The following is a 26456-nucleotide window of genomic DNA, read 5'->3' as shown; positions in this document are numbered from 1 at the left end:
CTGGAATATAAGACTGGATCCTAGATATCAAATCTTGCAAAAAGAAAACGAGAAATTCGAGCCTGTACAAAGGTAGTTGAGCATCAGGGTAAAGGGACTGAAATGACACTTGGGACAAACGTTTGCAAAGAAGGATTTTACTCTGGAGAAACACAGCTGTAGTCGAGTGGGGGCGAGGGGTCCAGGTTTGGGCCTCAACCTACCTTCGGTGATCACACATCACAGGGAGAAATACATGGGCTCAAGATACGGAAGAGCTGCTTATGGCTAAAAACTGTCAAAAGGAAAATGAGAAAGCAGAGTTCAGAGGAACCCCTCCTACACCTCATCCCCAGGTGACACACAATATTTAAGACATCTCTTTTTAGTAGGGAAACCAGGATATTAGTACACAAAAATTTCAAGCACTGGATTCATTGTTGGTCCTGTGGGCTTGAATCCATGCCTGTTCACACACACACACACACACACACACACACACACACACAGAGAGAGAGAGAGAGAGAGAGAGAGAGAGAGAGAGAGAGAGAGAGACAGAGAAACCAAATCTGGATCCCAAGTAAATGGAGGGTCTGGTCAGAAACCTTGATACAGAATCAAGAACAGCAGAGGAAGATGTTGCAGTGATTCATCAGGGAAAGATTCAGCCACAGAAGAGCCCAGGGACCTGTCTTGACCTTGGCCCTGGATAAAGTTGAAAAGGGAGAAAAAATGCTCTTGAGGCTCCTATATACAGACAAGCCCACTTCCACTTAGGATTTGGGACCAGAATTTCCATTTAATAAAGCAGCCCCCAAAGTCTCAAACCAAAACTTGAATTTAATATGGTTACAGAAGGTAGTATTCCAAAGTTCCTCGTAGAATTAAATGATATTCTCTAGATTAAACACAGGCCTCAGAAGAATTCACATATAAAGTTCCAAAGAATGTTAAGTTCATAATAACAACAAAAATCCCACTAAATACAAAACTAAACACATCCCAAAGGATTCTGTAAGAACAGCTCACCTAAAACTATCAAGTACCCTCCAATATTGATTCTAGATAGAAACGTGTTTAGAGTAGATCTTTGGGATCACAGAATACAAAGGAGATCTCCCAGAGATCCCACCCTCCATCTCCGAAGGAAAAAAAGTAATCAGAAATAAGACCAGAGTGCTCCATTCTAAGAGGCCCCAGAGTGAGTCTCCCCGGAGGCTAGCGCCAATACTACCTCTGAAATGCAGACACTGAGGGGGCGCTGAGCAGGTGCCAACTTTGGAGAGCTAAACCCCAAATCCCTGCCTGAGACAGGTGTGCAGGAAGGGACCGATGCGGGCTCAGACTCGCAGCGCCCCCTGGCCACCAGCCGCCGCAATAACAACGACTCCGAGGAGGGAAATTCCACATTTCCACTCCCAGGACTTGAGGTCAAAAGCCAGGGGCTCCAAACCCCGCAGAAAAATGGTTATAGCAGCTTTGTTTATAATCACCCCAAATCTAAGACAAGCAAGATGATCTTCAATAGGTGAATGAGTAAGCTAACTGTTAAGTATATCCATGCCAAGGACTATTTCACAAAGATAAGAAGAAAAGAGCTAGCCATGGGAAAACCTCCAATCCATACAACTACTGGGTCAAAGGAACCAATATAAAAAAGCTATATACGACACAATTCCAACCTTATGACATTCTGGAAGAGGTGTAACCTGAGAGACAGTAAAACATGAGAGGTTGCCAGGGACTCGGGGCTCCGTGGGGGAGGGGAAGAGGTGAAGCCCCGCAGACTGTCTGGGAGGTGAAGACTGCAGGACACTGTGGTGGTGCCATCGAGGCCCAGAGAACTTCCAAGACAGAGCGCGAACCATAACAAACATGGACTTCAGTTCATAAAAGTGCATCAATCCATCACAACACAGGCAGCAAGCGCATTCATCCTGCGCATTGATAACGGCTGGGAATGGGAGGGGAGAGAGGAACTGGGTGAGAGCTCGCCGTCCTCTCTGCGAATGCTTTCTCTAAACCTAGAATTGCTCTAAAGTCTATTTGAAAAAAGATATGAACTCCTAATCAAAGCTGATCAAAAATATAATGAGCCGGGCGTGGTGGCGCAGGCTTGTAATCCCTGCGCTTGGGAGGCTGAGACAGGAGGATCGCACAGGTTCGAAGCCAACCTCAGCTACTTAGTGAGGCTCTCAGCAACTTAGTGAGACCCTGTTTCCAAATAAAATATAAAAAAAGGTCTGGGAGTATAGCCCAGAGGTAGAAAGCCCCTGGGTTCCACTCCCAGTACCACCAAAAAAGAAAGAAAGAAAGAAAGAAAGAATGAGAATCAGAAAAAAAAAAGCTGTAAAGTTCTTCAGATCCGGGAACTGTTATCTAGGGATTATAAAACAGCCATATGGAGTCACAAAAATTAAAAGGCAATAAAACATGATAAAAATAAAATCTGGGGTATAAAAAAAGCATAATAGCTGAAGTTAAAAATTCAATTGATGGAATAAGTTGCTACTGCACCACTTCAGAGGACTTTGAAGAAATTATTCAACGTACGGCGAAAGGTCAGAGGTATGGAAAATATGAAAATGAACAGATACATACTTATGTAGTAACCCATCAGTCACAGACACGCTAATAAGGTTTAATGTATACATAGTTGGAGTTTCAAAATTAAAGCACTACTAACTGGGTGTGTTAGCACACGCCTGTAATCCCAGTACTAGGGAGGCTAAGTCAGGAGGCCCACGGGTTCAGCCTCAGCACGTTAGCAAGGCCTTCTACAACTTAGTGAAACCCTGTTTCCCAATAAAAAATAAAGTATAATAAATAACTCTCAACCTAGCAAAGGCTTTTTCTGTGGCAGATAATAATGACTTTAAATTTATAGGCACCTAATAAAGTAGGCTCCAAATGTATAAAGTAAAAATTAGTAGCTGGGCGTGGTGGTGAACGCTTGTAATCCCAGCATTCAGGAGGCCGAGACCTGGAGGATCGCAGTTCGCGGACAGCCTCAGCTACTACTTAGTGAGGCCCTCTGCAACTCAGTGAGACCTGGTTTCAAAATAAGGAATAAAAAATAGGGCAGGGGGTATAGCTTGGAAGCCTAATGCCCCTGGGTTCCATCCCCAGACCCACACACACAAAAATAATTTGTGGATCCACAGGTCTTGTTGATAACACCTACCATGGTAGTGGGAAACACCAACAAATATCTCTCATTTACTGCTAAGTCAAGAAAACTAAAACATTGGTAAGTAGCTGATTTCAACATAAGTAATAAGCCAATTGACTAACCACATGTAAAGAATCCTGCACTCATTCACATGTGCCTCAAGCATATCTTCAAGCATGAAGGTTTCATAAGAAGCAAGTCTCCACAAATTCTGGAGAAATGATGGTATTGGGATCACATTCCCTTATTAATGTTTATTTAATTAGGAATCCAACTTTTTAACCCTTTGCCTAAGAATACTCACTGGTGGCACTTGAAGCTGCAGCACTTTCCTTGACATAACCCGCAGATTACAGAAATTTACCACATTGAAAAAAAGATTAAACACGGATCATAATACGCATTTCTGATACATTAAGGTTAGGGACGATTTCTGCTTAACAATAAGTCAAAGAATAGCTTTTACATTTTTTTTTTTTTTTTTTTTTTTTTTTTGGTGGTACTGGGGTTCCTGGAAGCCCTTCTACCTCTGGGCTACACTCCCAGACCTATTTTTATACTTTTTTTATTTGGAAACAGGGTCTCTTATGCCAGCACGGCCGGCTTCAAACCTGCGCGATCTTCCTGTCTCCGCCTCCCAAGCGCGGGGATTACAAGCGTGGGCCACCACGCCTGGCTACATATTATTTTCACATTGCAAATCAGTCAGAATTGCTTGCTTCAGCCTCAAAGAGCTTGTTTGTGTGAAGTCAAATGAATTTGCAGTAAAGCTGTACTTTTTTTTCTAAATGGGAAAAGGGTTAAAAAGGCACATTTTATCCATATATATGGAAATTTAAAAACTCACTTCCAAGAAATTCTGTCCAAATTATAATGGGAAAATTTTAAATAACCAATATTGAACAATAATAAAAATACCATTTGTCAAAATGGGTGGCATGCAGCTCCTTGGAAGAAAATCATACCACTAAAATTGTTCGAGTCTGTCAGCATAAAAGGTTAAAGAACAGTAGAATACACATAATAGCAAGAAATCTAGAATTTCAACAAAGCCAAAAATATTCTTTTTCAAAGACGAATAAAGTATATAAAACTCTGGCGAGATAGCTGGACAAAAGAAGAGAGACGTAAGTAAACAATATTAAGAGTGAAAATGTGGTTTGAAGCTACAGATTGAGCAGAAATTAAAAAGACGGTGTAGGAGCGCTTCCTTCTGTAACACTTACACTAAAATTGGAAAGATACAGAGGAAATTAGCATGAAAATATGGAGAGAAGTCAGTAGAGTAGTGAGAGGGATGGGGGAAGGAGGAGGGAGGAGGAAGGGCGAAACTGGGAAGGGAACAGGCCAACTAATTAATGCTGTGTGCCTATGTGACTGTGTCACTTGGAATCTCACCATCATGTACAATTACAAGGCACCAATAAAAATGCTCTTAATTATCCTGACCCCGCGTAAGGAAGATGCATGAATTCATGAAGCGCTCCGTAGCGGTACGTGATATTGAACGGTAGGATGACTATTGACAGTAGCAAGGCACTGTACATTTCGGAATGCTAGAACAAAGGATTTTAAATGATTCGCCAAAAAGAAATGTCAGTGTTTGAAGAAATAGATACCTTTGGCCTGATTTAAATGTTATACAATGCCGGGCGTGGTGGCGCACGCTTGTAATCCCCACGCTTGGGAGGCGGAGACAGGAGGATCGCGCAGGTTCGAGGCCAGCCGCGCTGGCTTAAGAGACCCTGTTTCCAAATAAAAAAATATAAAATAGGTCTGGGAGTATAGCACGGAGGTAGAAGGGCTTCCAGGAACCCCAGTACCACCAAATAAATAAATATATACATAAATACATAAATAAATGTTATGCAATGTGTACGTATTTTGAAACTTCATATGGTATTCTATTAATATGTACAAATTTTTATGTGTCAATTATAAAGTAAATTAAATTGAAATTTTAAAAGATAGTAACAAAATGTAAACAATTTATGCCAATATATTAAAAAAGTAAACATACAGGTAGGGAAATATATAAAAAATTGAGTCAAAATAGAAAACTCTGAAAGGACATTAGCCATTAAAAAAAATGAATTAAGCTGACTGAGGTGGTGCACGCCTGTAATCCCAGTACTTGGGAGGCTGAGATAGAAAGATTACAGGTTTGAGGCCAGCCTCAGCAATTTAGTGAGGCTTTCAGTAACTTAGTAAGACCTTGTTTCAAAATTAAAAAATAAAAAGTGCTAGGGATGTATCTCAGAGGTGCAATGCTCCTGGGGTCAATCTCTATCATCCCCTCCCCCCACACACATACATAGAATCAGTAGTTAAAATTATTCCACAGAGTTACTATGAGGACAAGTTAGTTTTGGAGACAAGTATTTACATTCATAAAACAGATAATTCTAGTGTTAAACAAAGAAGAAGGGGTATTCTGCAACTCATTTTATGGAATTGGTCTAACCTTGATATAACGCCTAACAGAAACAGTGTAAGAAAGGAAAATTGCAAGTAAATATCACTGGCAATAGAAACAGAAAATAGTACACAAAGTATGGATAAACCATCTAGCAATAGAAAATATCAAGTTTTCTAATTCTACAATGCAAGGTTATTGTGGTAGATGCTCTATTTCAGATTAATGTAATCTAAACTGGGCATGGTGACACATGCTTGTAATCCTGTACTTGGAAGGCTGAGACAGGAGTATCCAGGTTCAAGGCCAGCCTCAGCTACTTAGTGAGGTCTCTGCAACTTAGTGAGACTCTGTTTCAAAATAAAGAATAAAAAATTGGTCCGGGGGTGTAGCTCGGAGGTAGAATGCCCCTGAGTTCAATCTCCAGCATTACAAAAATATAATAATAATATAATATAGATACATAAATTACATTCAATTCAAGTCAACAACCAATTGTGACTTAAAAACAAGAAGGAAAAACTAGCAAACTAGAAATAGAAGGAAATTTCTCCTGGACAAAAGATATGTATTTTTTAAAAAAATGTACAAAACTGGGCGTGGTGACGCACACTTATAATCCCAGCACTCAGGAGGCTGAGACCGGAGGATCGAGGTTCACGAACAGCCTCATCTACTTAGTGAGGCCCTCCACAACTTAGATCCTGTTTCAAAATAAAGAATAAAAAATAGGGCAGGGGGTGTATTTCAGAGGTTGAATGCCCCTGGGTTCCATTCCCAGCCCCCCCCCCAAAAAAAAGGTACAGTAAACATGATTGTTCAAAAGTGAAATATTAAAGTCATTCCCTTTAAAATCAGAAAAAGACACAAAGATGCCCATTATCAACCATTTCTATTCAACCTCATACTAGAAAATTCTACAAACACAATAAAACAAGAAAAAATACAATAGATGAAAAGATTGTACTCAAATCTGAACCTATAGAATCACCATTACTTGAAGTTAAAAATATTTTAGCCTCCTTTGTGGGTACATATGAACTGGTTCGACCCAACTGCCTGCCCAATACAGAGTTCAGCCCTATCTAAACTAGAAGAGGAAGTAAAAGGCAAAAAGATAAAGAAAAAATGCTCAAACTCATAAGTAAACTAGTGAAATGAAAGTCTCAACATATAATAATATATCAAACACACCCAATTATCAAGAAGGGAAAATGAGAAAACCAGGAGTAATGAGCTACAGGAACTCTCAGACATCGGTATGTCACTTGGTCTTTGGAAAAGAGCTAGTACTATTTGGTAAAAAAGAACATACTACATGTTTTATTTTTTTATTTATTTTATTTATTTATTTATTTTTTGGTGGTACTGGAGATGAAGCCCAGGGGCATTCTACCTCCAGGCTACACTCCCAGACAATTTTATATTTTATTTGGAAACAGGGTCTCACTAAGTTGCAGAGGGCCTCACCTAGTAGCTCAGGCTGGCTTTGAACCTGCAATCCTCCTGTCTCAGCCTCTCAAATGCTGGGATTACAAGCGTGCGCCACCACGCCCAGCTACATGTTTTACTTCTAAATATATCCTGAAGAATCCCTTGAACATGCACATCAGGTGACATACAAGAGCTTTCCTGTACTGGAAAGAATCCAATGTCCGTCACCAGTTAACTAGATAAACTTGTACATAAATGTACATATTTAAGAAAATGAATATGTTGTAATACATACACATCAACAAGTATGGAAGAAAAAACATTGAAAATAGACTAAAAGAAATCTCTTTCATGTATTTTTTGTGTTTTAGAAATACAAACGTGGGGTGAAACATTGAGGCAAAGAAGCTAACATAAATTTATATGAGTGGTGTTCTTTGGGATACAGGGAGGGTCGCAGGGACTTCTTACTGGTATTTCTTAAGCTATGCATTAATTTCAATGGAACATCTTACCTCAGTGCCTCAGGGTACTGAATTTCCCATCACAGAAGTTTGTTGTTTTAAGAAATACCCCACTTAGGTGAGGTATTTGTAGAGAAAACAAATATCTTGTGAGGAATTGGTCTTGATTACTTTTTACAAGTATTTTCTTAAGCCTAAAATTTCTTAATTCTATATTCACCCTGGTAAACAACACAATGTGTTGTACATAAAAACAAATAATAATTATAACAAGCACTAATTGAATGCTGGTTTTGGCAGACACTGTTGGTTGCTAACCAACATCCTTTCTGTTTCTTGCCAGCAGATTCCAATTTTATTCAATCGTCCTTCCCCTAGGAAACTCAGGGTGGGCTATTCTAGCTTGAGGAACATCTTATATTTAATCTAAACTACCCCTGTAGTCTATTGGTTTAGGGGTCAGCGTGTGACTGTGTTTTGGCCAAGGAGATATGGTGGTAGACTCTACTGAGGAACTCCTGGAAAAGTTGCCTTGTTCCTAAACAGGAGGCCCAAAAATGCATATTTTTTTCTTTTCTTTTGTGTGGGGTACTAGGGATTGAACGCAGGGACATCCCACCTCCAAGCCACACCCCCCAGCCCATTTGTTTATTTGTAAACAGGGTCTCCCTGCGTTGCAGAGTCTCACTACATTGCTGAGACTAGAATCTACGCTTCTCGTGCCTCATCCTCCCAAGGGCTGGGATTGCTGGCAGTCACCACCACGCCCCACTGCATATTCTTTCTTAGTGGTGTTGGGCACAAATAGAAAATCAAGGCTGAGGCCACCATGTTGCAACTGTGACAAAGATCAGCCTTAGAACTGAGCCCACCGGCCAAGACAACAACACAGAGACACTGAATTAAAGTTGGAGCCTGACTTCTCTCCTCCGTGAATAAAGGTGCCTCACTGTCTCGGTTCCCCACTTCCCCACCGAGACCCCATTAGTGGGCACATTAACCACGGGCATAGGATTTGCTCATTTAGTCCTCACAGCACTTCAAGCTAAGTATCATTATCATGTCCACTTAATTGATGAAAATAAAACTTGGAGACTGAAAGTAAGTTGCTCAAAGTTACACATTCAGGAAGAAGCAAGCTCTGAAGACACGATGCCAGATGCCCCGCTATCAATCACACACGCACTCTCTCTCCGCTGCGTACTGCTAACTGGCGTTCAGTATTCACTCATGACCCTTGATGCCCCTAGGTATCACAGACTGATCTCCCAAACTCCCTGCAGCTAAGTGCTACATTCAATTCAGCTTCTAGCAATGCGATGAACTCATGCAGAACTTGGATTCCAGAAGGAAAATAAAGGGCCTTTTCCTGATACTATAAGGACCCCCCAAAAAATTCCAGTGGATATAGGGGTTTCCAGGGAACTCCATGCATCATTATCCTGTGACCTGCTTGAAAAGTATGAGACAGAGGTGGGGGCCACAGCCACGGGACAGCAGCCAAGGCGGCTTCATGACCTCTGACTCCTCATTACCATTGTGCGAGCTTAAACTCAGTAGTCCAGGGGCCATTTCCAGACTTCCCAAATATTTTATCCCTTGCATTAAATTACTTCCCCCTTAAAGCGCCTAAGATTATGACCATCTCCTGAATTGATAAATCGTGAATTCAACAAATAAATAAGATAGGCACAGTGGCGCACACCTGTAAACCCAGTACTTGGGAGTCTGAGACAAGAGGATCACGGGTTCGAGGTCAGCCTTGGCAACTTGGTGAGACTGTTTCAAATTAAAAAATAAAAAGGGCTGGAAGTGTAGCTTGGAAGTAGAATGCCCCTGGGTTCAATCTCTAGTACCAAAAAATAAATAAATACCAGTTTCATCCACTTTTGTTCATCTGAAGACCCTAGAAAATTAGTTATATAAGCCACATGCAATGCTGTTTTATATTCAGTATATCCTCTATGGAGCTAGTTGTTCCTATTTCTTCTTAAATCACACGCATTGACTTTGAGGAGGCCACATTTACCATGATAGGTAGAAGCTCTTTCTTCTACCTTCTCTCAGTGTGTGGGAACCGCAGAGGACTGATTAACATGGAACATTTCGTGTAGTCTCTTAGAAGATAATTTTTGCAAACTATTACAAAGAGTATAACGTCTTTTCCTAAAGTTTAGGGCTGTCCTATATTGGTTTTTTAAAAGCACAGACTTTTTTTTGAAAAGGGAAGCAACGCCATATTTATTCCCTAGGATATGTGTAAAATATGTATTTTCAAAAAGAAAAGCTTTTATTACTTGTAAAAGCAGACAGCATTCATTATTATCATTAAATATCTCAAAAAGTATAATCTCACACACATTAGAGAAACTGGATCTTCTTGTGAAAATGAGCTGAGTTCACATTTGGAGCTCAGCTTGCAGAGCATGGAGGAAATTCTTGGGTTTTCTGATCTTTAGATCATTGAGCCTTAAAAATGTGGTGCTTCCATAAAAGCATGAAAAAATGTGTTGTTTGTGGGAGCCAGGAGGAAGCTCACCAAGTGCTACGTGTGTGTGTGTGTTTTTGTCTGTATCACTCTGAACTTCATGATGATGTGAGATTACAGTATACCAATAAAAGTGTGTATGTGTATATGTATACATATATATAAATATATATACAAATATATATATAAAGTGTGGTGCTTTATAACTATTTACAAAATTTGTTATAACATTCTAAAAGAGTCCCTAGATAAAGATGTCTGCTCTGAGATGTGGGCATACTAAAAAATGTTTTCTTGTACTCATACATTGTAAAGGAAGAACTCTATTCCCATGCCCACATCAAATATATTGGTCAAAAAAAATACATTTCCATGGAGTAGAAATTCTACTTCCTACTAACACAGAAGTCACAGAAAAAGCTCTTAAGAGAAAAAGTCAAAAATTTCTTCCAGATAAGTCTTGAGACAAGTGTGTGGTAGCCACATAATTCGATGACACTTTGAAACTAGTGGGCATTTTGATTGCTCTAACCATCCCCTGCTCTGCCATCCCTCTTCACTCTAAAAGACCCTGAGTATGCCAACAAACACAAAAGCTAAGGTAGGTAAATCTATCTAAATTTTAAACTCCTGAAGATTAAAGGGCAATTAAATGAAACCCTAGACAGCCATTTTTATGGCCAGATATAGAATGTCCCCTGAGGAATTCATGAATTAATGCTCAGGGTTGATGCCGTTAAGGCCTGAGAGTTGTCATAGCATCAGTAAGTCCATGCCTGGGTGGTGACCTAGGCTGGTGGGCTGTGGCTGAGAAGGTGAGTCCCTGGGGTGTGGCCTTTGGGCCTGTGTCTTTGAATCCCCTTGCCTACTGGCTCTCTTGCTTTCAGCCTCTATGATGTGAGAGCAGAGCCTCGCCCCCACCCCCTGCTTTTCACCACGTGTCCTGAGACCTGGAGCCCCTGGGTTCACATGAACTGAACCCAGAATTTCCAAGAAACAGTGAAAAAATAAATCCTTCCTCCTCTAAGTTGCTTGGTTGGTCATTTTGGATTACAGCAATGAGAATGTTCAACAAACAGCCATCTGAGACACTTTCTGGATTATCAATTATGGCGGTGGTACTGGTCTACATTTATTTAAGCATTACCACTAAAACACTCTGTAAAATGAAAAAATTGCCATGTGTATTTAGTAAAATGGGAAAAGAGCACCTAATTGAGCCATTAAGAACTAAAACCTATACAACAAAAGACTTGAGGTCACCAGGTCACTGTGACTATCTCAAACAGAGATCCTTGGTGATTTTCATGTTGGTGATAAAGCATAGCATCCCTCCATTTAGGTGTTTTATATATCATAGAAGCGTATGCAATGAGAAAAACACTGATGTACAGGCTGGTAGTGAGCGATCAGTGACAACACACACTGCCCTGCGCCACAGGCTCAGCTTAAAGTTCATCCTGCCTTCATCTGCCCACTCCTCAGTAGTGTTCTGATCCTAAATTACAGGATTTACAGTGAAGATAAGAAAGGGTAAAACAAAGAAGACATCAGAGGTAATAGCAATTGACAAGAATAACCTAAAGGCAAGTTTATGGATTCATTGACTTAGCAAATGAAAACGTATTGTTCTGTTGCTCAGATGCTCATTTTTGTGAAAAATTTTGATTGTATAGCATATGGTTACATATCTGACTTAAAGATATTGTTTGGATTGTTTCAAACTAGATTTTAAAGGGGTTTTTTTTTTTTTTCGTCTTTTTGGAACTGGGGATGGAACCCAGAGTACCACACCTGCAAAGCAGGTGCTTTGCCACTGAGCTACATCCCGGCCCCTCAAACTAGAGTTCAGAAGCCAGGTGTGGTAGCACACTCCTATAATCCCAGTGCTTGGGAGGCTGAGACAGGAGGACAACAGATTGGAGGCAGCCTCAACAATTAGTGAGACTCTCAGCCACCTAGTGAGACCCTGTTTCAAAACAAAAGAAATAAAATAAAATAAAATAGAGCTGGGGTTGTAGCTCAGAGAATAAATGTCCCCAAGTTCAATATTCAGCATATATATGTATGTATATATATAACTTTCGATCTGGGAAACAAACCTCATTTGGCTCTTCACCGCCTTTTACTTGATTTCCCCCCATTTCTCCATTCTCATAGTTGCTGCTCTTCTCAACCCATAATTCCGACTTTTCTACAGTCAGCCGAAGTTGGTCTAGATCTGCTTTGATTTGCTTATAGTTATCCACATCTTGATTGGACACCAGCAATTGCACCTGAAAACAGAAGAATTCCAACCCTTAATATGTTCTGTAATGTCCTTTATTCCTCTTTTCCTTTAAGCCTAAAATCCTGAGTCTTTCAATATCCCTTAGTTGAAATTCAATGTTTCCAGAACATTTATGAATATTTTAGGTGCATATTGACCATGAAAACTTACCTAAAAGTATCTGTGAACTCCAGTCAATATATTGATATGTTGTAAAGAACTTTTAAAAATATGTGCCCTAACAAAACTTTCAAAGTTGCTGAAGGGTCATTTAACAGAAGATTTGATGCCCTAACTCTAATTTCACTATTGAGGGCAATTTTTCTGAGAGTCCATCTGTTTGAGAAGAGATGGAGATGTACAAATAAGTGACAGAAAATATTTACAGATACAATCTAAACTTTACAACATGAAATTTTATTTTATTATAGTTCATGTATTATAGGAAAATATATAAGCAAAAGTAAGTAGATTTATTTGACAACTTTTTTTTTTTTTGGTATGTGGCACTGGGAATTAAAACCAGGGGCATTCTACTTCTGAGCTACACCCCCAGCCCTATTTGATTTTTTATTTTGAAACAGAGTCTGGCTAAGTTGCTGAGGGCCTCATCAAGTTGCACAGGATGGTCATGAACATGGCATCCTCCTGTCTCAGCCTCCCAAGTACTGGGATCAGAGGCATGCGCTGCCACATCTGGCTATATGACTACCTTATCATTTCATTTTTGTTTATTTGTTTGTTTGTTTTTATATGGAAAAGGAGTCTTCCTAAATTGCTTTAGTGTCTCAGTTGCTGAGGCTGTCCTTAAACCTGTGATCCTCCTGTCTCAGCCTCTCAAGTACTGGCATTACAGGCATGTGCCATAGCAACCAGCTAATCATACCATATTCTTTAGTATATTATTGTAAATACTCCCAATAAAGACCAATGCCCTATCAAATTAAAAAAATCAGTGAAATACACATAAGCACTTAGGCATTGGTAACTCATAATTTCAAGGCTGAAATCCTGTTTTTTGTTTTTGCTTTGTTTTTATGGTACTGGGGATTGATCCAGGGGTATTCTATCTTTGAGCTATATTCCTGTTTTGTTTTATTTTACTTTGGAGCAGGGTCTTACTAGGTTGCTGAGACTGGTCTCAACTCTGCAATCTTCCTGTCTCAGCTTCTCACATATTGGGATTACAAGCATGTGCCACCACGTCCAGGTTCTTATTTGGATATATGCTTTTTTATTGTTTTTGTTGTTGTTGTTCATTTGTTTGTTTTTTGTGGTACTAGGGATTGAACTCAGGGGCATTCTATCTCCCAGCTACATTCCCAGCCCTTTTTATATTTTTGTTTTTGAAACAGGGTCTTGCTGGGTTGCTGAGATATATCTTTTTCAATCACAAAATATTTGTTTCAGAGCTACTGTTTGTCATATCCAAATTGATCAATAAAATTCTGGGGTCAAAATAATAGCAGTGGCGACAAAATTCCGAATATTCTCCAGTGCCTTCCTCAATTTCATTGCTTGTCACTTATATTAAAGACACATCCCAGAAACCTCTCATAAGAAGCTATTTCTAAAATAGAGCATGCCTTGGCACAGACAAGGCCGTATCTGGCTTTAAAAATAGAAAGTGTCCGCAGGAAAAGCCACACGGTCTCATTACGGTGAAGCCAGGGCCTTCTGCTATGGAATCATTGTGTGTGTGTGTGTGTGTGTGTGTGTGTGTGTGTGTGTGTGTGTGTGTTGGTGGAGATAGAGCCCAGGGTCTCCATGGCAGCAAGCACTCTACCACCAAGCTCTGCCCCAGCACCAACCTGTTTAAATGCCTGTAAGACTTCCGCTCTCTGGCTGAAGTGTTTGAACAGAAGCTGCAGGGCTCCGGACAGCAGAGGGGCGTAGTCATGCATGATCAGATGAATGAGGACCCGCAAAAATGTCCTACCTCCTTCATCGTCAAGTTGGACTGGACTTTTTTCCTTTCTATAAAACAAAAAATAATTCTAAACTAACATACTTTTATAACGTCTAAAGTGATTAAGATTTTATCTACATTTTCAGAGTTATAGCACTTGTTTTTCCAAATAAGAAAGTAAAAAGGAAGAGATATTTATTTTCCCCCTCATTTAATTGATGATGAAACAATCATAAAAACTTTTTTCCTTAGAAGCAGGGGTGACTAGTTGTCCGTGTGTGTGTGTGTGTGTGTGTGTGTGTGCGTGCGTGCACGGTACTGGGGATTAAACCCAGGGGCATTCTACCTCCAAGCTATACCCCCAGCCCTATTATTTTTAATTCTTTATTTTGAAACAAGCTCTCACTAAGTAGCTGAGGCCAGCTGTGAACCTGTGATCCTCCTTTCTCAGCCTCCCAAGTACTGGGATTTCAAGTGAGCACCACCACACCCAGTTAGTTTTGTAGTTTGCCCAAGACTGAAGAGGTTCCTGGGCAAACCAGGTCAGTCACCCGAGCACAGAGAAAAGACAGGCACTGGATCAACCCAAAAGCAGGTGTTGAGAATGTGCATCAATGCGTGAATTTCCTGAAGCCCAGAGACCCCAACAGAACAGGTGGAGAGGGGCCAGGGCAGGATGGACGCCAGAGCAGCTCTGTGTGCTCGGCACAATGGGAGCTATGTTTGGTGTAATCTTGTTAGTGAATCAGATTCCACCAGAATAAAAGGCCTATCTACAGTCAGATGCTATCTAATAATGGGGCTATATCCTGAGAAAAGCATCATCTGGCAATTCCATCATCGTGTGGTCATAACCGAGTGCACTCTGGCAAACCTACACAGTACGGTGTACTCCACACCTGTGTGATACCGCGTGTTTGTGTGTGTGGGTATGAGCAGGTGAATGAGGAGCCATCACATGACCTGACTGTGCACCTGTGTGCACATGCACACACAAACACACACACACACACACACACACACACACACACACACACAGTTGTTCTAAGGCCATAATGAACGAAACAAGATTAAATCAAGCACAAGCGAAAACAGCGTGCTCAAGCACAGGTGTACAAGGTCTACGAGGGTGCTGCGGGTGTAACACGGCATACTATTGCACAATAAACTTAGTGAATAAGTAGACGAACACTCAGAAATAATGATTGAAAGTACAGTATAGCAAGTACATAAGCACAACACAGGGTCATGTATTATCATTATCAATTAGAGAATGTACACAATCAATCGTGCGTGCCAGACTTCAATACAGCTGGCAGCACAGTCCACCTGTCTGGAGCGGCATCACCACAGATGTGGGAACGCAGCGCGCTCTGCCCAAAGATGCCGCCCGCCACTCGTCCAGAGGATGCTTTCAGCCTCGTCACTTCATGGGGCCACCACTGATGTGGTCCATCAATGACCAAGACATCATTATGCGGCACATGACAATTTGAGGTGAAATCATACATTCATTCATTCTCTCTTTCCAGGAATAGTGAAATACCTCAGTGGGAAAACCCAACAAAAATGATGTTATAAAAACAAACTGAAACTAAATGTTCACTAGAGATAAAAAATATTTTTATGGTCCCTTAGTTATTGTTTGTCTTTCTAACAACAATGACAAAAATGCAACAAAAAGCTTGCACAGACTGAGTGTGGTGGCACACGCGTGTAGTCCCAGTACTCTGGAGGCTGAGGCAGGAGGATCACAAGTTTGTGGCCAGCCTCAGCTACTTAGTGAGACCCTGTTTCAAAATAAATAATTAAAAGCCGGGCATGGTGGCGCACGCCTGTAATCCCCGCGCTTGGGAGGCTGAAACAGGAGGATCGCACAGGTTTGAAGCCAGCCTCAGGTACTTAGTGAGGCTCTCAGCAACTTAGTGAGACCCTGTTTCCAAATAAAGTATAAAATAGGTCTGGGAGCCCAGAGGTAGAAAGCCTCTGGGTTCCACCCCCAGTACCACTAAAAATAAATAATAATAATAATAATAATTAATAATAATAATAATAATAATTAAAAAGTAGGGCTGGGGGTGTAGCTTGGAGGTAAATGTCCCTAGTTTCAACCCCCAGTAAAAACAACCAAAAAAGCTTAGTATTGACTTTTTTTAGGTTCTCATGTCATGTCTGTAAGAAAAAAAAAATAATAAACACTAGAATTTTGATCATTTTAGCTTGGATATTTTACTTTTTCATTTTTATTGCTAATAGTTTCACTTCTAGAAAAGCAACAACTGTACAACAAATGGTAGAGAGTGCCTGGCAGGAAGGGGGTAGGTAGCACGCCAAAGGCGTATTGTTTTGTTTAATCATGGTTATTTCCAATTTTGAAGAAAGTAGTTTTATTTCTAACACACAGGGTTTATTAGAGCATTAAAAAAAAAACCTACCATTCGGGGCAGCAATGTGTCATTAGCAGATGCAGGAGGCAAAGGTGCTGTCATTATTTAAGGAAAGCATAGCAAAAAACTCAGGGAAAAATTAATACACTGAACTCATCGGTCCTGTCCCTTTCTTTTCTCTCTCTCCCTCTCTCTCTCTCCCTCTCCCCCTCCCCCTCCCCCTCTCTCTCTTTTTTAACCTGACCTAAAGAAAAGCTGCTCTTCCTTCTCTAGAGTAAATTAGCAACTCCAATTCCTGAAGAAATTTTGTTAGCAACAACAGAAGGCCTAAAAAGAAATAGATATAGGGAGGTGAATAATAATGAGGTATTGATAAAATTCCAGGTACGATCTTATTCACAAGTGAGATTAAAGAAAAATACACACGTTACTATACCTTCCAGCAAACATTGTTTCTGCCTGAGCTGCAATTTCATCTATATCAGGAACAATTGCTGAAAAGATAAATGGTGAAACCTATTCTTTATCTTATTTAGAAGCCAAAATAGTCATATTAATATTAGCTTACTTTAAAATAATTTGGCCTTATTTATGCCACCAAAGGTCAGTAATAGCTTTAAAGAACACAAGATAGGTCCACTTAGACATTAAAATTTTAAGTTGAAGTTTCTATTTATTTACATTTTTATGTGCTGGAGATTGAACCCAGGGTCATGTGCATACTGTTTCTATTTTTTAATACAGACTATGTTGTAAAGTAACATATTAATACTGTATAAAAGATACAGTTAAAAGTTCAGAAAGCACCGTTTACAAAGGCGCCCCTTATCTATAGAAGCGCACATGTATACATAATACACACATCAAATAAATATACCGTGTATGTATGCACATACATACATATCACTTAACTTGGTAAAGACATGAAAGGGTAATTTTTTAAAAATCCAAATATGCATATAATGAGCCTTGCTATTGTACAATATTTTCAAACCATGTGGTCTTTTTATTTAAGCTTACTAACTTCTAAAATTCCATCTCTTTCTTCTTGTGAGAGAGGGTGGTTTTTCCCTATGTGAACCAATCCCCACCACGAACTTTTTGAAGATGTCTTTATTATGATAACATGTTTAAATAATAAATATACAATTCATTTCTCCAAAGCAGACGAAGAAAAGAAAGTCAAACACGGAAAGGCAGTTCTCCTCAGAAAAGTATCACTTACAGAGAAACAAGTGTCCGGTGAGTCGGGGAGAAAGCATTTTCTGGGTGCCCCTAGACCTTCCCTCCTGTGCTTTACTGACACTGAGAGCTCGTGTTTCTAGAAGTCTGGCTTCTGGGAGCCAATAATTGTCCTGTCAATGCAAACGCCAGCAAGACTTTCTGGTTCTGCCTTCTTGTTCCTGGAATCGGCCCTATGGGGCTCTACACTTCTGAGAAACAGAAAGAGCTTTGCTGCAAGGTGCCAGAAGTAACTTCTCTCGGGCAAGCCTGTCTCCATCTGCCTTTGGGAATCTGCTAACGATTCAGAACCAGACAGTGGGACACTGGCCTAGTATCCAGTTTACTGCACGCTCACCATCACTGAACTGGCCCTGTCGAAATGATTGACAAGGAAAGGACAGTTTCTAACATTGTCACAGAGTCTGTGTTTAGGGGAAAAAAAAAAAAAAACCTGTGTACAAATCTTGTCCTCAGAAAAAGAATCCTGTTAACTGGCCAAGTATTTCATAGGATGCAGTTTCTAGCCTGCCACGACTGGCCTGCCCTATCCAGATAAATGGCAACTCAATATTTCTTGGTTTTCAAAAGGTCCTTTCTATAGTCAAAAAAATTCTAGAATCATTATTGCATTCTTTTGTTGTATGCTCCAACTCTCAGAGGAGTGGCTTTATTCTTTTACTTTTTTAATGTGAAAATTGAAACTTCAATTTCAGTTTTTGTGTGTTTGTTTGTTTGTTATGAGGTACTAGGGAATAAGCTTTTTTAATTTCAAAACAGAGCCTCACTAAGTTGCTCAGGCTGTTTTCAAACTGGTGATCCTTCTGCCTCAGCCTCCCCAGTTGTTGAGATTACAGGCATGTGCCTCTGTACCTGGCACAATTCCAGCTTATTCCATGCAAAATAAAAAACCATACAAAATGAAACCAACTATTTCCAGGCCTCTGGGGAATGCCACGTCTTGTCTTTATCCCTGAGTTGGTGATGTCTTCGCTACCAAACATTCTGCCCTCTGAAAACCACATTTCACCATCTGATCTTGATCCAGACAGAAAAATTTCTCTTAGATTTTCACCAAAATAGTACAATGCTCAAAATTGACTATAGTTGAAGAGACCTGGAGGGGAGGGGATCCCAGTTCCACAACTTTCATGACCTTTAGCAAGTAACTTGAGTCCTCATCCCGTGATTTACCCACCTGCAAGTTGGCACACTAAACAGGACCTCTACCTCATAGAAGCACACAGGGTAGGATGCTTGTGGGATTTAGTGTCTAATAATGTCACACATCTTCCCCACCAATCGAGGCAAGTTATTTAATGCTGTGTGTCTTGGTTGGGCCATGTCGCTGAAGATTATGTCTATATATCTTCTCACAGAAATACTACTATGTTTTAAAATATGAAAGATACTTTCGAGTTCTTAGAAAAACAAAATGCAAACAATAAATACTGTCACAGAGAAGATACCTGATGGTAGTAAAGTCTCTGGAGAGCCGTTGGCAGACGTCTCAGCACTATCGCCGCTCTCGCCAAACTCCTTTTTATATATGGACAGCATATACGAGATCCTATAATCTAGTCTGACACTCAGGATGAACTGCCAGAAACATGGAAAACAACAACATTTTCTATTAATTAGCGCCATGTTTAAAAATGCAACCCATCCCACAAGAACACCACATCTAATGAAAAGCAAGTCGAAGGTGGAAGAAAGGGAGGAAAGAGAAGAATAAAAACAGAGGCAGAGAAAACAAGCGTAGGGACAATGGCAGAGAGAGTCAAGTAAAGAGAGAGAAAAAAAAGAGAGAGAGAGAGACTGGCTAAAACACAAGAAGAAGACGAGAAGCCAGGAGAGGAGGAGCGCTGGTAGAAAACTGAAGACTTCCTACGGAGTCTGGCTACAAGGAAATCCTTGAAGAGGTGTTCCAAGAAAGAAGCATGTTCAAGGACAGGCTCTGTGAGCCTGAGTTACACAAGAAGACACGGGAATCAGAGCAAACAGAGGGTCAAGGAAATTCACAGTGAGCAGAAATGAGCCCATCCTTGACTGCTGTTGGCACAGAATCTCCATTTCTTTTTTTTTTTTTTTTTTTTTTTGCCTGTTAGAGATTTTTTTTTCTGTACTGTGGGCTAAAGTGAGGTCACATATTTTAGAGGTCAGCAGAAGGATGTTGAGCTGGGGGATCATTAGGTCCCCGGGTCAGGGGAGCGCTACCTTTTTCAACTTAAGTGTAATAGGAAAACTTCAAGTGGGTTTTCAGGGTCATGAACACCAAGTTGGGAGGCCTGCCAACATTTCTCAAGATCCAGCGTTTGGAATTCCCGGAGGAACTGTGAAACCTCTTATGATTATAAATCTAATTGCTTTAAATGAAAAGACCCTTCCAGGACTACTGACCCACTTCTGGTAGTTCAGTCTATACTCATTCTATACTAAATTATGATGAAAGACTGAGCAAACTTTGAACAGAGTCCTAAGAGACTCTTGACACCTCCAGGCTCCATTCTCCAAACCTGGAATAAATACTTTAAGATATCATAAAACTGCTTTATAAACTTACCAAAAAAAAAAAAAAAACCAACCTGCTAGGAATTCATAGCTACCATAATGGAAATTTATTCACTAAACCAGTACATATAAAATACTAATTTATGTTGTTTAAATTCATAAAGCTATGGTACTAGAGTAGATTAATTTTTGTGTGTGGTACTGGAGACGGAAGCCAGGAGCATTCTACCTGCAAGGTACACCCCCAGCCGTATTTTTTATTCTTTATTTTGAAATAGGGTCTCACTGAGTTGCAAAGGGACTCACTAAGTAGAGCTGAGGCTGTCCTCGAACTGTGATCCTCCCGTTTCAGCCTCCTAAATGCTGGGATTACAAGCATGCACCACCATGCCAGGCTTAGAGTAGGTTAATTTTTTTTTGTGTGTGTGTGTGTGGTACTGAGGGTGGAACCCAGAGGCTTTCTACCTCAGGGCTATACTCCCAGACCTATTTTTTATATTTTATTTGGAAACAGGGTCTCACTAAGTTGCTAAGAGCCTCACTAAGTAGCTGAGGCTGGCTTTGAACCTGCACGATCCTCCTGTCTCAGCCTCCCAAGCACGCGGATTACAAGTGTGCGCCACCACACCCGGCAGAGTAGGTTAATTTTAAAAAGAAAAATAATCATTCCTAGCCCCTTGGGAAGAAAAAACTTAGAGAGATGACCATTCATATAAAATACTAAAGCCAATGATAACAATATTTGGTAACAATAAATATAATTTCAAATGGGTTTCTTTAAACAACAATAAATCCGCATACATGAAATCATGTGTTCAATTTGATTAAAAGTAGGAAAATAACTGGAATTGATATTAACTTTGTCTGCCATAAGTCCTTCTTAAATGAAGAAAAAATTCAATCAGGGTCAATACTAACTGATAAAAAAAAAATACATGTGAAAACAGTTTTAGAACCTCAAAGCACTCCACAGTTGCTAGATACTTTCATATAGAATCAGAACAGGAAAAAAAATGGTATTGATATGTTAAATAATATCCATGTGGGATTTACTCACAGATTTGCCCATAACTTTTATTTTTTTTATTTTTTGGTATTACTGGAGGTGGAATCCAGAGGCTTCCTACCTCCGGGCTACACTCCCAGACCTATTTTATTTTTTATTTGGAAACAGGGTCTCACTAAGTTACTGAGAGCCTCACTAATTAGCTAAGGCTGGCTTCGAACCTGTGCAATCCTCCTGTCTCAGCCTCCCAAGTGCTGGGATTACAAGCGTGCGCCATCAAGCCCAGCTTTGCCCATGACTTTTTTTTAAAAAAGAGACAAGCTAGGCATGGTGACACATGCCTGTAATCCCAGTACATGGGAGGGTGAGACAGGAGGATCTTGGGTTCAAGTTTCAGCAATTTAGAGAGACCTTCAGCAACCTAGCAAGATCCTATTTCAAAATAAAAGAGGTTGGGGGTAAAGGTAGCATGCCACTGGGCTCAATTCCCAGTACCACCAAATAAAAAAGAGCAGCATTTCAGAATATTTACACCGTGGTTTGGAACAAAAAGCAAAAAGTTTCCATGAAACCAATAAGCAAAACAGCATCCCTGTTTGTGGCTGTGATGAGCGCACCTGTAAAATCTCGATGATCTTCAGCTTGGTGTCCATCACGGTCACGTCCTCTTGCTCGGCGGGGCTCACTTGCTTGCTGGGGTGGACGCTGGGCTGCACATCAGGCACGCTCACGGGGAAGATGGAGCCTCTGCTGAGCACCATCTGGGTCATCATCTCTCCTACCCCATGAATGGTCCTCATGACATTGTTTCCTGGCACCAGAAAAGACCTGGATCAACAACTCAACGCCTGGAGCTGTGCCGTGGTGATGTCCAACATGGTCACCACAGGACTGAGAGTGTGATGTGGGGAGGGTGGGGATGAAGATAAGGAAGCAGGCCAGCTGGCTCTGGCTCTCCCTCTGTCCATGAGAGAGGATCCTGCAGACCCACTGCAGAACGGCAGGTTCTCTTTTAAAAGTGAAGTTTAGCCGGGTGTGGTGGCGCACGCTTGTAATCCCCCGCGCTTGGGAGGCGGAGACAGTGTGGGGAGCCATTAAGGATTTCCCCTAGATTAATGTTTCTGACTCAGCTGACTGTCCTTCGCCCAGAGGCAACAAGGTTTGGGGTTATGGAAAGTTCAAAAAGGTCTGAGAAAAGATCAGGTGGTGATGGCACAAGGGTACCGATTAACCTATCTGTAATATATGTGCTTTGGATTTAGTCTTTATTGTATTCTGGTGGTGGTAGCACGAGAATATTGATTGACCTGTGACTGTATAAATACCTCTGGAGGAACAAACCCAGTGTCGGCGCAATAGCGAATACTGACCCATGAGTAGTCATCGACCAGTAGGAAATATTGACCCAAGAACAGGGGTCGGCCAGTAAAGAAAGTAGGCTGGTGGCTCCCCCACATTAAAATAAATTAAATATTCTGAGAATCAAATTCTTAGAGATAAATTCTTCATCCTCACGCCTCTCTTCAGAACCCGTACTTCTGCCGGCTTGGTCCGGCAAGACAGGAGGATCGTGCAGGTTCGAAGCCAGCCGCGCTGCCTTAAGAGACCCTGTTTCCAAGTAAAAAAGTATAAAATAGGTCTGGGAGTGTAGCCCGGAGGTAGAAGGGCTTCCAGGAACCCCAGTACCACCACCCCCCCAAAAAAGTAAAGTTTACTTTTCTTGGAAAATGCTTGCAAATGATGCACTGAAAGTAAGCTGTTGGCATCTCTACCATCCAACCCAAGTTACTCTGTAATAAAGTAAGTCCTACTCACGATTCCACCCATTGGCCCTAACTTACAATAATGGAAAGGAGCAAAAAAGTTATTAGTCTCTAAGGCAAGATGAATTTCAAGTGGAAATACACTGAGTGTATGATAACTGAGTCCCCTAATGAGATTAATACATTGCTTTTCTCTTGTAGAAGCCTTAAGCCATCCTCTCTCCCTAGTTAATAGTTTAAAAACCAAAGAGCAGCCGCGGTAGCAGCAGTAGTTACCTCACCTCTGTAGTTCCAGCTACTGGGTGGGTGGGCAGGGGGTTGAGGCAGGAGGGTCTCTTGAGCAGCCAGAAGTTTGAGGACAACCCCGGGCAAAATAGAGAGACCCTCACTCAAAGGAAAACAAAGAAAAGGACAAAGAATGCCTTGTTTCTTTTGCATCTCAGAGAAACCTTGAAGAAGCTCACTAGTTTCACTTGTTTTAGAAGTCATTTAACTAAAAACAAAGTAATAGGCCTCTGCCACCCTTGCCGTAGGTAACACCTCTGATGTACGGTTACCTGGTGATGGCTGTTTACTACTTGTTTGCTTGCTTGCTTGCTTTTAGGGATGTAGAGATATAACCTTGTCTAGATCAATCTGGTTGAAGCCGCCAACCCCTTCCCTTGGAGTCCAGGAACATCAGAATGTCTCAGAGACCACCTCAGAGAGCCAGAAACAGACCACGTCAATGCCCTGCCATGTGCCCTATGAAGAGCCAGGAAGTTTTGTTTACCGTACTCAGCCCACCATTACCTCACCTACCCTAACCTCCAATCATCTCTCCCCGTTTCTTTGTCCCATAAATACCCCTAAGCCCTGTCTTTGAGGAAGTGGGTCGGAGTCTGGGGGCTGCCTTCCTCTAATTAGGCTACCCCATGAATAAATATTTTTCAAAACCCCAGTGACTGGCAAACACCCCACGGAAGGCAAAACGGTTGGTAACAGGATTACACAAAAACATTTCAATGCTCAATTCTAGTTCTACACGCCAACTGAAAACTTCTGAGCTTTGCTTTCATAACAGAGAGTTTGTGAGTAGCACTGAAGAAAAAAAGATGTCCATTTTGGCAAAGAAACCTGTATTCTCTGATAAACATTCTCATCTAATTTGAATAAAAACTATTATTCACAATCCACAAAAAAACACTATTTTCTTTGAAGCATTTACAGAAATAAGTTTCTGAAAAACCTAAGGGTCTTCAGTGAGGAATCACTTGTCTCTGTGTTTCCTCCTGAGTTTAGATTTCATTTATCTGCCCACCGATGAGGCTGCCTGATTTGCACCGCGCACCTCCGCTTACGCTGCCCACTGCCTTGTCAAAGGAGCCTCCTGTCGCCCCTACAGTTTAAGTGCTCCAGTCCGATGGCTGTTTCTCACTTCTGAGTTCCTACAATGAGCAAGGATTCCAAAGAATGACTGTCTACTTTTCTTTCCAAACAGTGGTCTTTGCTTCGTGGGTGTTCATGGAACTTTGCCTGAGGCAAAAGCCTAAGAATCTGGCAAAGAATGTTCCCTTCCCTAAGTGTCAAGGGGAGTAAACCAAGAGAAAGGGAAATGGAAAGGAGGCAGGAGGAGGGAAAACTCTCAGCTCTAAAAGAAGAATATCAACAGTGAGGATGCCTACAGGATTGAGAGGAAAATAGTAAATAAAAATATGTAAATAATAATAAATAAAAATATTATCTTTTAGAAAATTGAAGAGAATCCAAATTGCGATTACCGCTAGTAACTATTATCTGTACACAGTGAAAAGGTGACATACTTTTTAAAATCCATTACCTCTATGTAAAAGTAAAAGACATCAAATTCCCCAGAGTACATTTTTTTTTTTTTTGCAAGTCTGGGAATGGAACTTAGGGACATTAGACCTTCGAGCTACACCCCCTACCCTATTTTTTATTCTTTATTTTGAAACAGGGTCTCACTGAGTTGCAAAGGGCCTCACTAAGTAGCTGAGGCTGTCTGCGAACGGTGATCCTCCTGTCTCAGCCTCCCAAATGCTGGGATTACAAGTGTGCACCACCATGACCGGCTCCAAGAGTACATTTTAGTACACAAAAAAGTTAACATTCTCTAACACCGGGTGTGGTGGCGCACGCTTGTAATCCCCGTGCCTGGGAAGCGGAGACAGGAGGACCACCCAAGTTGGAAGCCAGCCTCTCTGGCTTAAGAGACCCAGGTTTCCAGGAACCCCAGGACCACCAAAAAAAAAAAAAAAAAAAGGAAAAGGAAAAGAAAAAAGAAAGTTAACATTTTCTTTTTCTCTACTGTTCAAATTCTAGGCAGAAATTAAGGATTTTCAATTTGAAGGCCTAGACCTTTTATGTTACTACTTCCTTTTTTATTTTGAATTTCAGATGTTTATATTTGTGTTGGATAGATATATAAACAGAGAACATGTTCCAAAATTGCTATAAAATTTATAAAAGATAAAAAAGTCAACCTAAAAGTTAAAACATCTATATCCAGTCATCCATGTAACTTTGATATAATATAGTCCCTTCTAGATCACATATGTGCAAACATATTTTCCATAACGTTGTGTTCTTCATCACTAAGGACTAAATCATAATGGTTTAAATTTCATTTTTGTTCTTATAAATCTCATTTTAATACTTTAATAATATTTCTTCAAGATGCTATAATATGACTCAGCCACTCATTCCTCTTCTGTCAAAAAATGTTATCTTTTCCACTTTCTAATTTTTCTGGATACAAAACTAGGGTTACTTCCTATGTAAGAAACACTTCTCTTAAAAGACACAATAACCTGAATCGTCCATGTTATTTTAATTTTTGAACTCAGTATTTTCTTGTATTGGCAAAAAGGTAATAAAAATACACAAAGATAATTTCCAAATTTGGACAAAGTTTAGGCAAAAGGATTTGGGACAGCATCCTATTTTTTATCAGAATAACGTCAAGCTTCCTCGTCTGTGGTTTTCCAATGATCTTAGCCGCTGAGTATGTCCGAGTCCCCCACTGTTTGCTACATGGGTCACAGAGACACACATCTGCTCGTTAGAAATGGCTTTGAGTTGTTGACATTCGACCAGGACATTTCTCCGAGCCTTGATTCTAGCTGTATATGTGTTAGCCCCCTAGGATGCTTTCTCACCACTAACACAGACCAGGCTTCTTTGTTATTCTTACCCCCATTCACACAGAAATCCTTGGCACCCACCGTGTCTGCATCTTATTTAGATTTGCATGGAAAATGATCATTTAATCCAAATGATTATTACAAAGAAAGTTAGCCCAGACAATTCTTTTCCCCAAATATAGATCCTGTCACCAAGAAATTAAAATCCAGAGGCCAGAAACATAGTAATATGTAACACATGTTGTCGGTGAAGTGGGAGGGTCGTTCCAGCACACCACATCCTGGCACGCCTGT

The 26456-nt window shown here is 40.6% G+C and overlaps 1 protein-coding gene across 4 annotated transcripts in view; it reads right to left on the bottom strand.

Annotated features, from left to right (window-relative positions):
• The window catches only part of ITPR2 (inositol 1,4,5-trisphosphate receptor type 2), a gene marked incomplete at both ends in the record, with an annotated part of 551977 nt that overhangs the window by 320977 nt on the left and 204544 nt on the right, over window positions 1-26456 (bottom strand). For all 4 annotated transcript variants that reach the window (XM_080705463.1, XM_080705466.1, XM_080705464.1 and 1 more), the window contains 5 exons: window positions 12056-12229; window positions 14034-14199; window positions 16955-17012; window positions 19209-19338; window positions 21874-22067. In XM_080705463.1, the coding sequence (XP_080561589.1) occupies window positions 12056-12229; window positions 14034-14199; window positions 16955-17012; window positions 19209-19338; window positions 21874-22067 (722 nt within the window). The remainder of the gene's footprint in view (window positions 1-12055; window positions 12230-14033; window positions 14200-16954; window positions 17013-19208; window positions 19339-21873; window positions 22068-26456) is intronic.

Source organism: Muscardinus avellanarius (genome assembly GCF_963383645.1).
Source record: "Muscardinus avellanarius genome assembly, chromosome: 11".
Taxonomy (NCBI): domain Eukaryota; kingdom Metazoa; phylum Chordata; class Mammalia; order Rodentia; family Gliridae; genus Muscardinus; species Muscardinus avellanarius.
This window is presented reverse-complemented; position numbering and strand designations above follow the sequence as displayed.